The 16,893-nt window shown below is 42.5% G+C and overlaps 1 protein-coding gene across 1 annotated transcript in view; it reads right to left on the reverse strand.

The window, feature by feature from the left end:
- Nucleotides 1-16,893, reverse strand: part of LOC135463491 (atrial natriuretic peptide receptor 2-like) — a 43,175-nt gene that overhangs the window by 9,045 nt on the left and 17,237 nt on the right. Inside the window, exons 10-20 of the mRNA XM_064740749.1 lie at nucleotides 16,107-16,209; nucleotides 15,476-15,572; nucleotides 8,694-8,771; nucleotides 6,935-7,006; nucleotides 6,206-6,350; nucleotides 5,057-5,215; nucleotides 4,004-4,792; nucleotides 3,445-3,619; nucleotides 2,395-2,541; nucleotides 808-931; nucleotides 476-544 (exon numbers count right to left, since the gene is read on the reverse strand). Coding sequence (XP_064596819.1) covers nucleotides 476-544; nucleotides 808-931; nucleotides 2,395-2,541; nucleotides 3,445-3,619; nucleotides 4,004-4,792; nucleotides 5,057-5,215; nucleotides 6,206-6,350; nucleotides 6,935-7,006; nucleotides 8,694-8,771; nucleotides 15,476-15,572; nucleotides 16,107-16,209 — 1,958 coding nt within the window. The remainder of the gene's footprint in view (nucleotides 1-475; nucleotides 545-807; nucleotides 932-2,394; nucleotides 2,542-3,444; nucleotides 3,620-4,003; nucleotides 4,793-5,056; nucleotides 5,216-6,205; nucleotides 6,351-6,934; nucleotides 7,007-8,693; nucleotides 8,772-15,475; nucleotides 15,573-16,106; nucleotides 16,210-16,893) is intronic.

A 16,893-nucleotide genomic window follows, 5' to 3' on the forward strand; every position in this document is an offset into this window, starting at 1 on the left:
TCAAATCACGTGACTCAGTTGGTAGGATAGACTCGGCTGCTCTTCCCAAAATTAAGACCATCTTTTTCCACAACATAACTGATTATAGGTCATTTCGGTTAATCATTAACACACCGATTAAAGCTAAGACTCCCAAACAATTTGTCAATCGCCCTTTAGGTGGTGTACATCTCATTAGTTGCATTCAAATCATTCCACGAGTGTATCTTTTTCCGGATGATGCCGAGTGTGGCCGACTCAAATTGAAAATGGCGGTTAGCAAAGTTTTGCTTGCCGCCAATGTAACAGATGCATTTGTGTTAAGATTTACTGAAGGCTTATAGGGAACTTGTTTGTGTAGCGCACAGCTTAGGCATGTTGAGGGAAACACACGCGGAGAGACCGAGTTCCAGGTTAGTACAGATCTGTATTTCCAAAAGCTAAGCTGGGAAGAGCAAAACAGATCCCATATCAAACATGTACAAGAATGTCTTACCTTGTAGGCGTCAAACTCATCAATGACATCGTCAAATCTTGAATACAAGTCGTTTAACATGGCCACGATCTACAAACAATGTAAAACATGCACATTTACAAAAAAATGTATTCAGAAATTTAATATTCGTGACACAAATATTTGCTTCAGAAATATAGTCATGTAAGATTTCTGTAGGATCTGTTCTCTTCTAGGATCCCCTTTCTTTATATTCGCCTACTTGACCGAAGTCAGTATAATTTATTCTCATCTAGGATCCCGTTTCTTTAACATCCGCTGCTTGGCTTAGCCAATAGGATCAATACTCTTCTAGAATTCCATGTTAACCTCACCTGCATGGGCGAGCTGGCGGCTGATATGGACGTGAATCCCACAATATCTGTAAAACAGATCGTAACCGACTCGAAGGATACCGGATCCACAAAACCCTTCTCCTGTATTTCCTTAGCTACAGTCCTGAAAGACCAATCAATTTGTTTGATTAGATATATTTATTTGATTGTTGTTTTCAGTCGAACACAAGAATATTTATTTCATACGACGGCGGCAAACATTATGGCGGGCAGAAACCGGCCAGAGCATGAAGGAAACCCATGACAATCTCTAGGCTGTTACCCCACCTTCCCAACAGAAGCTGGAATTGAAGTCGCAACGACAACATTGGCGAGAGATTCTCGGGTCATTGTGCTGTGATAGCACTCTAATACTCGATGACTCGTTTGTTTGAATAATTACAGTTTAACGCCGTACTCATGAATAATTCGGTTTTATACGTATACAGTACGGACAGAGTCAGTGTCAATGATGATGTATACATGCTATCAAAGATACAAACCCTTCATCGATATTGCAGCTATATTGTGGTAAAACATCTTACAGCCAGAAAAGCCTGTAGACTGTGAACAGGAACTAAAACCTCTTGAGTAAATATGGCATTTACGCCAAGAATATCGGAAAGGTCTCCGTCTCAAATCTGGACAAATGAAGCTTACTTTGTTTTCAAATATTACTTACGTAATTAGTGTAGGACCTGTGCCTGCTGGCGTGTCGTCTATGTGATCTCAACCATATTAAGATTCAGTACTTTCATAGCTGTGCAAAAAGTTGGATTTTTGCCTCTTGCTCAAATAATACCACAAAAGAAAACAGTATCCAAGTGGTCTCAAGAAAGCGTGTTTTCTTTTTGACAAACAGCATTGCCGTCATTTCATTAGGATGCTTGCATATTGGAGTTTGTGGGTTTGTAAAGACTACTACTTCCTCACATTAAGGAGTGTACAATTTTTATGTTTTCCCGCTTTACGGTTTACAAGCATATCAGAATTTTTTATCTCCATATTTTCTCGAAAAAAACACAATCAAATACCATCAGTGAAAACAAGATCTTTAATCGGATGTAAAAGATTACTTGCTTGCTTTGTGTTTTACGCCGTGCACAAGAATCGGATGTAAAAGACGTACAGCAAGGAGAGTTAAGAGAGATAATAGAGTGATAGTTGTCAAATGATCACACATAGCCGTTGAAATATAGCCTCTTGTCAATTTAGCTTCAGTTATAGCGTTATATTTTATCTGTCCGTGTAAATGCATAAATAGTAGCAATTTACAAACCCCCAAGCAACACAGTTTGGGTGCATTAGGTAAAAAATGATTGCAGTGATGTAATCTGCAATTTATTAGATGTCATTGGTTTAGAATTACTCAACTTGCTGCATTGCCATCAGATTTAACACCCCGTCACGTGGAAGACTGACGTGCTACACCAAGAGGTCTGACCCGCTATTAATCAAACACATAGTTTCCTGCTGTGACATTGCAGTGGTTACGTTCTACCTTAGTACTTTATAAACATATATACATCGGTAAGTGTAACGTGTACATATTTGTTAAAGGCAAGTTCTAATTGGCCCGTGACTTACGCAGGTAAAAGTCGACACAGCAACTCCTCAGCTCGTTTCTTCTCCTGCAGATATTTACCCGTCCTCTCATCTACCAGAGACTCCAGATTGTTGGCGTACTGCTCCATCCGCGCCAAAAGGTTGTCAAAGATATTACCTGAGCGAAATCTACGTCGGACAAAGAAATAAATAAACAGGACATGGTCGTAAACCGTATATACGTTTGATTTTAAAGCAGATACATATTGGATTTCGCTTGTGAATTATTTAAGATTAACTTGTCGAAAACAAAGTCAACATACTACTAGTCATCATCATGGGTTGGCAATAATAACTGAGCGTTTTTTACGCGAACCATATGTGCAGCTCATAGTATGTTCATATTTGGCTCCATCTACTTTCTACCGTCACAGAGAACTGTCGCTTTTGTGCACGGCTATACGAGTCATAGTTTAATTTCAGTTGTCCATATCAATATGGGTATTGTCATCTCGGCACTACTATCTTCGTTATCATTGCTAATACCACATTCATTGAGTGTGGTATTATCCTAGTAATTCAATTATTTATTTAATTGTAGTTTTACGCTGTGACATCCAATTTACACGCAACGGTCAGCAGTATGGTGGTAGAAAACAGACCGAGCACCGGGGAAAACCACGATCATCCGCAGAGAGGAAACCAGCATGAGCTGGACTTGAATTCACAGCCACAGCATTGGCATCCGAGTCATTGTGCTGCGCTTCCACGCAAGCCACTAGGCCACGGAAGCTCCCTATCACCATCATCACCATCATCACCATTACCACAATCACCATCATTATCACATCATCACCACCATCACCACCATCATCATCATCGTCGTCGTCGTCGTCGTCGTCGTTGTCATCAGCATAATTATCACTATCATCATCATTATCCTTAGTATCACCATTATCATTATCTCCATTGTCTTCATCCTCGCCATTATCAGCGCCATGGTCATCATCATTATCATCATCATCGTCGTCATCATCGGCAACATCTTCATCAACATCATCATCAAAAACAGCAACAGCAACAATAACTCACTTGTCCCCTGCGATTTCCGTCATCGAAGACATGACTTGTTTGAGTGGCGGCCTCAGACTCGGGTCCTCATCCCAACACGCCTCAATCAGCTTTTTCAACTTCTCGGGGCACGATTTTTCATCCAGCGAAGGCCTCAGACCTTTATTACTCGGCTTTATCAACTGTTGAAGAATTTCTACAACCATAACCAACAATTCATGCATAACATAACAATAGTGCCCATAAAATTTCGTGTATGTTCTCAAAACTTACTATAAAATATTTGACATTTCCTAACGATATGGTATTGTTTTCGGGGATAATAAAGTTGGACAGCACTGTGCAGCATCTGTGCAGTAGAGCGCAGCTGCTATGCAGTAATGCAATCATGGCAGTCTGTTCAGTACTTTGCAGTTTTTAACCGCATGATGCAGCACAATGACTTACGATTCTGTCTGAGTACCAAGTAAAATTGTATTGTGCAGTCATCGAATATCACGGGCAGTCACCAGGCACGACTGATATGTTGATATATGTCAGCAGGCAGCACTGTGAGGTTACCATCACAATGTGAGATTACCAGGCAACACTGTGAGGTTGTCATCAGGCACCATTGTGAGGTTACCAGGCAACACTTTGAGGTTGTCATCAGGCACCACTATGAGGTTGTCATCAGGCACCACTGTGAGGTTGTCATCAGGCACCACTGCGAGGCTGTCACCAAGCACCACTGTGAGGTTGTCACAAGGCACCACTGTGAGGCTGCCAACAGGCACCACTGTGAGGCTGTCACCAGGCACCACTGTGAGGTTGTCACCAGGCACCACTGTGAGGTTGTCACCAGACACCACTGTGAAGCTGTCACCAGGCACCACTGTGAGGCTGTCAGCAGGCACCACTGTGATTTTGTCACCCAGCACCACTGTGAAGCTGTCACCAGGCGCCACTGTGAAGCTGTCACCAGGCACCACTGTAAGGCTGTCACCATGCACCACTGTGAGGCTGTCACCAGGCACCACTGTGAGGTTACCAGGCAACAATGTGAGGTTTTCACCAGACACCACTGTGAGATTGTCACCAGACATCACTGTGAGGTTGTCACCATGCAACACTGTGAGGTTACCAGGCACCATTGTGAGGTTACCAGGCAACAATGTGAGGTTTTCACCAGACACCACTGTGAGGTTGTCACCAGACACCACTATGAGGTTGTCACCATGCACCACTGTGAGGTTGTCACCACGCACCACTGTGAGGTTGTCACCATGCAACACTGAGAGGCTGTCACCAGGCACCACTGTGAGGTTGTCACTAGACACCACTGTGATTTTGTCACCAGGTACCACTGTGATGTTGTCACCGGGCACCACTGTGAAGTTGTCAGGATATTGTCTCGTTCCGACATGACTTTGTGTATTATCTATCCGGAAACTGTCGGCAGAGATGAACGTAGTTCAACCACTCCTTGTTAGCTGTCTAAGGCCATTGTGTGTGTTTATAGTATAAGTGACTGGATACAAGCCTACTTATTTTCATTAGTTTTCTGAGTCACGGATACATTTCCGAGTTTTCTCCAGCATCCAAGGGACAATGTGATGTATGTCTTGCCGTCACAGATACGCGATATACCTACCTGTTGGCGAATAGTCTTCAGATGACACGTAAAACACGCCGCATCGGCAGACGATCTCTTGCAATATTATACCCAAAGAATAGATGTCACCCTTGACAAAGCAGGCAGTATTCGGTGTTTCTCTGGACCACAGAAATTCGGGCGCTGTCCACAGGAGATCTTAAGGGAAAAAAATAAGTTTTACTACATTACTGGAAGACAAAAACCCGTTTTCGGAAGACACAACATCGGTTTTGAAAACAAAAGCCCTCTTTTGGAAGATAAAACCACGTTTTATCAACAGAGTGGTGGATGAGGCTCTTGGAATCAGAAATGTAAGATCGACGGTCAATAATACCATTCTCCAGCTTTTGAATGTTGTGAAATGCAAATGGTCTTTAAGGACAGTTATACTAAGCAAACGGCCCGTCGACGGTTGCCCGAACAACGAGGGCAAGAGAATCTACAACTTTAACCTCTAAGGACGGGATTGAACCCGCACGTTCTAACACAGTTTTGTTATTTGATCATGGTATTTCATGTTAAATTTACATGCAACATTCTACTAAATTAAAGTAAATAGCTGTATGCTCAGGCGCATGATAAATAAAGAGTGTAGTGAAAGAGAAATTACACGAAGAATACAAGAGATCTACAGGTAGGTTAGGTTTTGATTACAGTTGAATGTATGCGTACAAACATACATTCGTATAACAGTCATCAACCAGGAGTGGGTGTTCCAGGCAAATAATCGCGAGGTCAATTCCCAGAACGACGTAAACACAAACTACCAAAGACCTACGAAGATATATAAAGTAGGAAAATAGGACAGAATCATGGAAAGAGAGACAATCCTGTCTTCAATTGGCTAATTTATAATTTGGGATTTGTTTTTCGTCCCTAAGGACGATGTTCGCCTGACATTGTTTCAGAATATTTAGAATATTTACTGAATTTGGATTACTAACCAGTTATAAGCAAATTCAAACAATTATATACACAACTATATGCGCATGAACTAGGGTAGGATTAGCTGGATTGGTGTTTAACACTGTAGCATGTACGTCAAAGGAGGCAATTAACAAATGTACGGAGTATAATAAATTGCCCAGCTACGTAACACTCGATCAGCCGCGGGGCTATAGATACATACAACATGTGCAAGCTTACCTTTGTCAGCCCGCTGTTTGGAGGATATCCAAGCCCTCGGGCCGAAGTCCGCCAGCTTCACCACGAAGCGCCCGTCCACAAGGCAGTTCAGACTTTTCAAGTTGCCGTGGTATTTCGTGTGACTATCATGAAGATACGACAATCCCTGGGAAAAGGTAAAAGTGTTCGTTTATTTTATTTATTTGATTGATGTTTTACGTCGTACTCAAGTATATTTCACTTATACCACTGCGGTCGGCATTATGGTAGATGGAAACCGGGTAGTACCAGGAAGAAACCCATCCACAGGTTGCCGACAGACTTTCCCACGAACGGCCGGAGAGGAAGGCAGCATGGGGTGAATTTGAACTCACAGCGACCGCATTGTTTATTGGTTAGAGGGTCCTGGGTCATTGTGCCACGCTGGTACGTTGAACACCTCGGCTAAAAAGGCCCCTTATTTGCTTATTTTTTGACGCTGTTCTCAAGAATAAATCTCCGAGATGAAGGCCGTTGGGCTTATGGGTGGAGGAAATTGGAGCACAAATTGGTAGCCTGCATGCTTCCTGACTTTAAGTCACAGAAAAATCAGCAAATCATGGGTTCGAGCACGCGATCCCAAGTAGCATTGATGTAACACAATATGGTTTCACTCTGAGACGTAGTGTTACTCGGACACCGTGTGGCCCACCACTGATACTTTTCTCTACAATATGTGACATCATTTTGTACACGAATGACGAAACTCACCTTAAGGATATCCCAGATGAGAGAGTAGCGAAATGTGAAGTCCAGCGTGATACTGTCGTTTTCTAGAATGTCCTGTGAAAACGAAAGGTGACAAACCATGCTTATCATATAGTGAACAAGCATTGGGATATGGAGCAAGTAACGAACCCTGTAGAACATGGCGCTAAAAAGTCACCCAAAGCTTCACAGAAAATGTGACATAGTGTCAGCTGAACTAACGATAACTGGATTCGAATTTGGGACCTGATAGATTGGGGGTCATCGCCTGCATTGATAACAACCATTCGAATGTCGAATGATCCACATTTAGAAAGAAAAAGATTGTGAAAAAAGACGAGGCTCAAGGTTAAGGGGACATAATTAAGGTTTTGATGTTACTTTGGAATGTGGTATTAAATAACAATAAATTCAAATATGGGAAAAAAATTAAAAAATACTTTGGAAGGCGAATAAAGCGAGCAGCCTGAAATAATATAAACAAATGGTCATTTCCACCTCATGTTATCTCTTTTCTGCTCTCCGTCTTTACTTACAACCACAGCCTAACACATCCTCTTCCTCTACGTGCATCCCCACCCATTTAACTCTCCCCATCCTCCATCCACCCACAATCCTTTCCCTCCCCGACACGCACCCACACCCATTTAACTCTCCCCATCCCCCGCCCACCCACATTCCTTCCCCTCACCGACACGCATCCACATCGATTTAACTCTCCCCATCCCACACCCACCCACAATCCTTCCCCTCCCCAACACGCACCCACATCCATTTAACTCTTCCCAACCCCCACCCACCCACAATCCTTCCCCTTCCCGACACGCACCACCTAAGCCGTGCCACATACCTCAAGACTTCCCTTGGAGCAATATTCTGTGAGCACAAAACACATCCGGTATGTCGATGCTGATCCCCATCACGCGACAAACGTTAGGATGACTCAGCTCTTTCAGCTGGAAACAACAACAACGTGCGACATATGAAGTCTTGAGAGTGTGACCAACATCGTCAGCAGACAGATTTAAACAGTAAGAATCGTCGCAATACAGCGTCAGATCAGGGTTCAACCCTATGGCACTTAGCATAGGAAGATCAGCCAAATGCAAAATCTAATCAAAAGCGAATTTTAATACATAAAACGTTTACATTTTTCTTAGTACGCAATTTCAAAATTAAATCATATAAGAGTGCAAAAAAAGCTTTCACTGGTCGGTCTGGAAATTAAGTAGCCTGCAGCTGTGACGTCAGCGATGATAGCTGACTGTGTGGACGAGAAAGTTCCAAATGGGGAGCATTCAGCTGGTCCCGCGTTCCCAGAAAGTTAATCCATGGTCTCACTTTGGAAATTTCTCGACCGCTGACGGAAAATATTTATAAAATAGTGAGATATAAGCTATGCCTCAAGATTTTAAAAAAGATCATTTTCTTTTTTGGCATACCTTTCTTCACTGTCCTAAAAACGATAATCCTCATTCCTTTTCATATACCCTTAAAGTCAAAACATATAGCGTAAAAAATAAGACCTTCGCCGATCACTAATTCAACAAGAGGTCATGACACTACTGTCATGATATTATTAGAATTATTTACTTGATTGGTGTTTTGCGCTGTACTCAAGAATATTTCACTTATACTATGGCTGCGAGCATTGTGGTGGGAGGAAACCGGTCTCTGGAAACCCATGACCATCCACAGGTTGCTGCAGGACTTTCCCACGTACTAAGAACCTATTATTAGATATCTTATGACCAAAACATACCTGGCGATATTCTTTCATGTTGTTGCCGATGTAAGACTGGGTAACGTGACTGTAGTTTTTCACCGCTACTAGACTGCCCTGAAAGATAGATATTCATTATTGATTTAGCTGCAATGAGTTCTAATGTACATTTATTATTAATAAATGTTAGACTCAGTATTCAATATTGCACGCACTAGTGACCCATATCCCAAAGCGTCCAAGGGAAATGTGTATACATCTGCCTAAGCCCATTCGTATCCCGTGCACGTGCACGTACGTAACTGAACACGTAAACCTTCGTATATCCCGTCACGCCCCGTCGCCATATCCCGCCACACCCCATCTCCATGTCCGGTCACACCCTGTCTCCATATACCGTCTCCATATCCCGTCACTCTTCGTCTCCATATCCCGTTACGCCTCATCTCCTCTCCATATTTCGTCACGCCTTATCTCCATATCTCGTCACGCCTAATCTCCTTATCTCGTCACGCCTAATCTCCTTATCTCGTCACGCCTAATCTCCTTATCTCGTCACGCCTTATCTCCATATCCCGTCGATTCCACATTCACCGTATGTTTATTGAGCAAGCCATGGTCGAAATCTGCGAGTACTAATGAAGCACATAATCTCCACGTGTTTGTGAAATCAGTAACATCTGTCTGGTTGTCGACCCCATAAAATGTCCTTATCAAGAATTAAACACATAATAACAGCATGCTTACCCAGCCCTTAGCCTTTATTATTGACCACGTAATATCTGTATGCATTTATCAAACGTAATATAGGTACGTTTGGCTGAAACTTTATTGCGCATGCTTATCGAACATTAATCACGTATATTCGCGTGGAAAAAATTGAAAACATTTCAATAGAAATTGTCGGAATTTAACTGGCCATTCCTGTCGGTAGGTTCCAAGAGGCACGTGACAGAAAGCAGGGCAAGTAAGTCAGAATGAGGTCAAGTAAGCCAGAATGAGGTCAAGTAAGTCAGAATGAGGTCAAGTAAGCAAGAATAAGGACTACGCTTCGGTTCATCCAAATAGCCTGTCTGATTACTTGCCGTAAACAGATTAATATAATGTGGGTGACATATGGCAAGCGTTCATCATAAAACCATACCAAATGATACATTCATACTATGATGTATTGGTCAGCATGTTTTATAACCCTTCCACTACACAGATCCTCGGATCTCGTCAGCATGTTTGATAACCCTTCCACTACACAGATCCTCGGATCATTACTCTTATTGTCAGCCTTCTTCTCGTTATCGTGCGCCTTACGTAATCAGATTACGTGGCGGGAGAAATGTATTGTATACAGTGTATCACGGAATCGATACCTCCCAGCCAGTTTGAAACACAAACACAAGTATATGGGTCTTTTCTGCCTGGAAGGTTACGATATTCCCATACGGTTAATTGAACACACTGATTCTAGAGTTAAAAAAGCCAGAGTAAAAACTAGATTTAAAATCAGACCTAATTTTACACTTCGGAAGAATGATGCCCTCAGTCGCTGTTTAATAAACCTGGCTTTTCCGATTAAATACATGTGTATTAATACATGCGGATGTCCACTGTCCTAAATAAATTTTCGCCCACACTGACAAAAGTTGTCGTCAGCTTAGTGCTCACCACTGATGGCACGGACCCGTACATCCCAGAGACATTATGCCACATGTCCACATAGAAACTGTCCCTGTATAGAAAGTATGCCCTCATTATTCCCGGTTTCAGATTATTTACGGGTTTAATAAGGCGTGTGCAGGAGATGAATGCGTGACTAATTTTCCCACGTCTTATTTAATGGTTAGATAAAAATCGCTCACGCAACACTAAATTGACACTACCCATGAGGGAGGACATCGAGCCGTTGAGCCTGTTTATCGCTCTTCTGGCATATAATGAACATCACTGATGCCATGCGTCTGTTTTCCTTTGAAGTGATGTCTAGATGTGGATTTATATGTAATTTCAAACCATCGCCACACTTAAACCCTCACAAATCATCCTATTTTGCAAGGTCCATCATAAATACAGACACGCCTACCCTCGTACATCAAAAATTGTTCTATTTTATTTGCCGGTAAGAATATTCACATTTCCGCGAGAGGTCGTTAAACCGATCAAAGTGGAAATCAAAGGAAAATGGAATCACGATGTGATGTACCCCAGCGCTATCGAATTGCACGTGTCTTGTCTGTGGGTTAAGTGTCGCGTCTGCCGTCTGCCGCGTTTGTTGGCTACCGTGTGTCTTGTTTGTTGGCTACTGTGCCTTATTTTTTTGCTTCCGCGCGTCTCGCCTGCCGGCTACTGTAAGAACACTTGGACAATTACAGCGGGGGCCAGATCTGGTGGTTTATAGTTGTCTTGCTCCTAGAGTTTTAGACGTTTCTGTCTGAACATCAAGAGAGATAACATCAACCTTTCCACGTCAAACTGTTGGAAATTTGGAGAAAAACACAACTTTTGACCTATTTTCTTAGTGCATTTGGTACAACGATGGTATTTGGTGTAAATTTTGGTGATTAAAAAAAAGGCAACGACTTGACCTGCGTGATTAAAGCGTTGCATTCTTTAATAACTTTGCAGAAAAATACAGAAAACTTGTGACAAAACATGTATTTGATGTATGATGGTATTTAACGTAAATTTTGAAGAACCAAAATTATTACATTTTGTCATTTTTATTACAAAAATTGTTGTTAGAACTGTCGGGGTAAGATTCAGCGCTACACTTTACGCTGTTTTCTTTAACATTGTGTGTAGAATTGCATGCTGTAGAACAAGAGCAACGCGCAATGAAAATCGTGTTATGTGTCTGTTTCATTTAACGTCTCGTTCAGAGCAAGGCTAAATGAAAATCGTGTTATATATCTGTTTCCTTTAACGTCTAGTTCAGAGCAATGCTAAACGAAAGTCGTGTTATGTGTCTGTTTCCTTTAACGTCTCGTCGAGAGTAATGCTAAACGGAAATCGTGTTATGTATCTGTTTCCTTTAACGTCCCGTCCAGAGCAATGCGCAATGAAAATCGTATTATGTGTCTGTTTCCTTTACCGTCTCTCTCAGAGCAATGCGCACTGAAAATCGTGTTATGTATCTGTTTCCTTTAACGTCCCGTTCAGAGCAATGCGCAACGAAAATGGTGTCATGTGCCTGTTTCCCTTAACGTTTCGTCCAGAGCAATGCTAAATGAAAATCGTGTTGTGCATCTGTTTCCTGTAACGTCTCGTTCAGTGAAATGCGCAATGAAAATCGTGTTATGTGTCTGTTTCCTTTAAACATACTATCATCACATCTGAACCGTTTATTAAATACTCGCTAGAGTGCACGGCCCGTGGGTACCATGCTAACTTTCAGTATTCTTCTGTTTCTACCGTTGTATTATAGTGCTACCTTTTTTGTCTTGTACAAGGAGTTCGCCGCTGACTACTTGCTTCTACCAATTTTACACGTGCAAAAGTCGGCAAGTATAACCTGCCACAGGTCAAATGTCAGTGATTTCCTCCAGGCACCATGGTTCCCTCAAGGCATACTGAAATGTGATATGGAGCTGTATTTTGTCTTATTGATGGAGCTCGCCGGAGAACAGTTGTCTTCTGTCAATGTTACACCAACGAAAAGGTCCACTTATCGTCGTCGACCATTTGCAGTGAGAATGGTGAGTGAGGTAAGTCGAGGGGGGGGGGGGAGTTGATCTACAAATTACCCGCCCATACATAGCTTCGAACACATATCTCGTGTGTCCTTTCGTTAGCATGTCGTCCGCCGTCATATAAGAGAAATTTGCACCTTGTCCACTTGACCGCGGCACGCTGTCTGTTGTCTTAGGTTGTCATATAATTAAGGTACTTAGGAGCTTGGCAACGGGACATATAAGTGATGAACTACACTGAGTAGCATTGATTCTACAACTACAGTGTGTGTGGCAGTCGTGTGGCAGTCGTAAAGCAGCGGTTATCTCCGCTGAAACATGCCTTCTTCATTTGTTTTCTATGAAACAGCTTAGATACCAGTTTTAAATCTGGAGTGAAAATGAAGTAATTACGATATCCTTAGATGCAGCCTGACCTAGTCGGCCAAAATCGGAAATGTAGTTAGAAATAAATTTACAGGGCGTGCAGTTTGACTTTGACCTTGACTTTAAAAGCACCGAAAGCTGGGCTTTCCTCTGAAGTTTGGATACATACAGGATGTTAATGTATCGGCATTGTTGTTGTTTACATTTAATTTTGATGTTGAACACCATGCCAAACATTAGGATTTCTAGTTAAGTCGAATAGCCAGTTTGAATGTGTAACGACACTGGTACATGGCTTAGGGCAGAATGGATAAGTCTTCCCACACGTTAATTGGTATTTTAAAGCAGAAAGTCGGGTTAGTTTTAAAATGTATATTTTAGGGCAATATTCAAGACACCATGGCAGCGTGAAAACAGAGCTAGCGATCTGTAATCCCAGTTCAAGGTCTTGGTCCTGCGAACACATCCTGTATGTAAAATATATGGTCAATAGTCCTTTGACCTACCACAAAGTAAACAAACTCACGGATGTAAAACTTAGGAAAAGGAGATAAATGCTGTATACTTGCCTTGTAAAATCCAGTTTTGGTAAAGATCTGTTCCATGGATTGGTTGCTAGACATAGTCCTCAACGAGAGCTGGAAAATGATCCGAAACTGCCACATGAAACTTGTTAAAGGCAGTCCTATCCTAAGCCACGGGAATTGATTTGCCACACATATAGAGACAGTGCTGTGATTATGTATAGCAAATAATGGAAACTATAAAGACAGCATAATAAAGTAATAATATATTGATACCCACATATGGCAAAAATAATGAATTTCATTAACAGTACTCGAGTCTTGGTTGTTCGACGAAAAAACTTACAATGGAAAACCGATCAGACGAAACTGTTTCGAGGAATTCATTTACAGGAAATCGTTAAGATAAAACTGTTTAGGAAAAACCGATTACGTTTAGGTGGTACCATGATTGGGTAACCGATTATCGCAAACTGGCAAATCATGTACTCAAACCTTGGAATTAGCGCCAAAGAAAACCCATGGCAAAATCAACAAGGTGTGGATGCGAAGACATGACCTTGTGATGTTTGGACAAGTGATCTCTATAGAATACGTTTGACTGTCAGGTCAGCGATCACAGATTGTGACCTAATTAAGACGATGATTTACCACAGATGGGGAATTTGATATTTCTGACTTGTTCGTGAATGTGACTTACCACAGAGCGGGTCATTGACATCCCTGACTTGTTCGTGAATGTGACTTACCACAGAGCGGGTCATTGATATTCCTGACTAGTTCCTGAATGTGACTTACCCCAGAGCGGGTCATTGGCATTCCTGACTTGTTCGTGAATGTGACTTACCACAGAGCGGGTCATTGACATTCCTGACTAGTTCCTGAATGTGACTTACCCCAGAGCGGGTCATTGGCATCCCTGACTTGTTCGTAAATGTGACTTACCACAGAGCGGATCATTGACATTCCTGACTAGTTCCTGAATGTGACTTACCCCAGAGCGGGTCATTGGCATCCCTGACTTGTTCGTGAATGTGACTTACCACAGAGCGGGTCATTGACATTCCTGACTAGTTCCTGAATGTGACTTACCCCAGAGCGGGTCATTGGCATTCCTGACTTGTTCGTGAATGTGACTTACCACAGAGCGGATCATTGACATTCCTGACTTGTTCGTGAATGTGACTTACCACAGAGCGGGTCACTGGCATTCCTGACTTGTTCGTAAATGTGACTTACCACAGAGAAGGTCATTGACATCCCTGGCTTGTTCGTGAATGTGACTTACCACAGAGCGGGTCATTGACATTCCTGGCTTGTTCGTGAATGTGACTTACCACAGAGCGGGTCATTGACATCCCTGGCTTGTTCGTGAATGTGACTTACCACAGAGCGGGTCATTGATATTCCTGATTTGTTCGTGAATGTGACTTACCACAGAGCGGGTCATTGACATTTCCGACTTGTTCGTGAATGTGACTTACCACAGAGTGGGCCATTGACATTCCTGACTTGTTTGTGAATGTGACTTACCCCAGAGCGGGCCATTGACATTCCTGACTTGTTCGTGAATGTGACTTACCACAGAGCGGGTCATTGACATTCCTGACTTGTTCGTGAATGTGACTTACCACAGAGCGGGTCATTGATATTCCTGACTTGTTCGTGAATGTGACTTACCACAGAGCGGGTCATTGACATCCCTGACTTGTTCGTGAATGTGACTTACCACAGAGCGGGTCATTGATATTCCTGACTTGTTCGTGAATGTGACTTACCACAGAGCGGGCCATTGACATCCCTGACTTGTTCGTGAATGTGACTTACCACAGAGCGGGTCATTGATATTCCTGACTTGTTCGTGAATGTGACTTACCACAGAGCGGGTCATTGACATTCCTGACTTGTTCGGGAATGTGACTTACCACAGAGCGGGCCATTGACATTCCTGACTTGTTCGTGAATGTGACTTACCACAGAGCGGGTCATTGACATTCCTGACTTGTTCGTGAATGTGACTTACCACAGAGCGGGTCCGTGAATGTGACTTACCACAGAGCGGGTCATTGATATTCCTGACTTGTTCGTGAATGTGACTTACCACAGAGCGGGTCATTGACATTCCTGACTTGTTCGTGAATGTGACTTACCACAGAGCGGGTCACTGACATTCCTGACTTGTTCGTGAATGTGACTTACCACAGAGCGGGTCACTGACATTTCTGACTTGTTCGTGAATGTGACTTACCACAGAGCGGGTCATTGACATTCCCGACTTGTTCGTGAATGTGACGTCGGCCATGTGAACTCTCCACAACATTTCGTTAGCTTTGTTTTTCATATGTCTGTGGCGATGAGAAAAGACTGCATCTTGTACGAAGTCACTTTTACAGATTAGAACTACGTCTCATTTTCACAAGACTTGACAATGGGAAACGTACATGTAATTCTTATTTTACTATTTCAAAAAATAAAACTGAACGTCCGTTTCAACATAAGATCTGACTTTCTGTTACCTCTTTTTTGGAGATAGTCACGTCGATCTTTGCGTCTCGCACTTCTGTGAGTCATGTTTTGATACATTAGATAAGAAAAAAAATCAAAGCTGTAATCCATAAATGTACGTACTGGTTTATTAGATATTTATTTATTTAGTGATAAACAACGGTATATGCATTAAGGTACACTGATGAAACAGTGATGAAAGAAAATGGTGTCTTTAAGTGTGTAAGTAAAATGAAATGAATGAATGAATTAATGAATGATTATGGCTTTACGCCACATCGACAGTATTTCAGCCATATCGTGGCGAGGGGATGAAACAACCTTGGTGCATGCATGATTAGGTTTGGGTTATAGTTAGTGACTGATTTACGCACCTCATGACGATCCAGACAATAAGGATGGCTATGATGATGACTAACCCCAGGCAGCCGAGCAGGGACGCCAGAGTAATGTAAAGACGTTCGCGGTCAGTCAGCCCTGTGAACAGCATGTGGATTGAAAAGAAATGTGAATAAACCTGTTTGTGAAATTTCAAGTTGGTACATCTTGGAAAATTATTGTATGGTACAGTGTAGTCATGGACGCGTTGTAGTGCATACCCAGGGGCCACATTCACAAAACGTTTTTCGTGAAAGACTTTGTCTAGGTTATAGTGTCATGACGCTGTTTTCTGTAAGAGAGCCCAGAACTGACTGGGGCCAGTTCACAAAGACGTCTTATATGTACGATAATTGCACATATTGGAAAATGGTAGGGTAAAAGTGACGTACAAAATATCGAGCAACAAATGTAGGACAAAAAATATCGTACGCCGCTTTATGAAACCGGGCCCAGGCACGGGATACTATATTTCATGAGCTCGGAACGGTGGGCCAGTGAGTTCGGAACGTTGGGCCAGTGAGCTCGGAACGGTGTACCAGTGATCTCGGAACACTAGGCCAGCTGTTCAGTACTCTGCGCACCCAGACGCTGCGCTGTATCATGATCATTCTGCCAGTTATTGTGAAAATTTATACACCCACGACAGATATCAAAGATTTTTGGAAATCGGCTGTATGCGGTCTGGAACTGTGGCATTCTGGTACACATCGATCACATATTTGGTTGGGTGGGCGAAGTAATATTTAATGCTTTCTCTGCTCCCACGGCCATGGGCTCGTG

Source organism: Liolophura sinensis, chromosome 3 (assembly GCF_032854445.1).
Source record: "Liolophura sinensis isolate JHLJ2023 chromosome 3, CUHK_Ljap_v2, whole genome shotgun sequence".
NCBI lineage: Eukaryota > Metazoa > Mollusca > Polyplacophora > Chitonida > Chitonidae > Liolophura > Liolophura sinensis.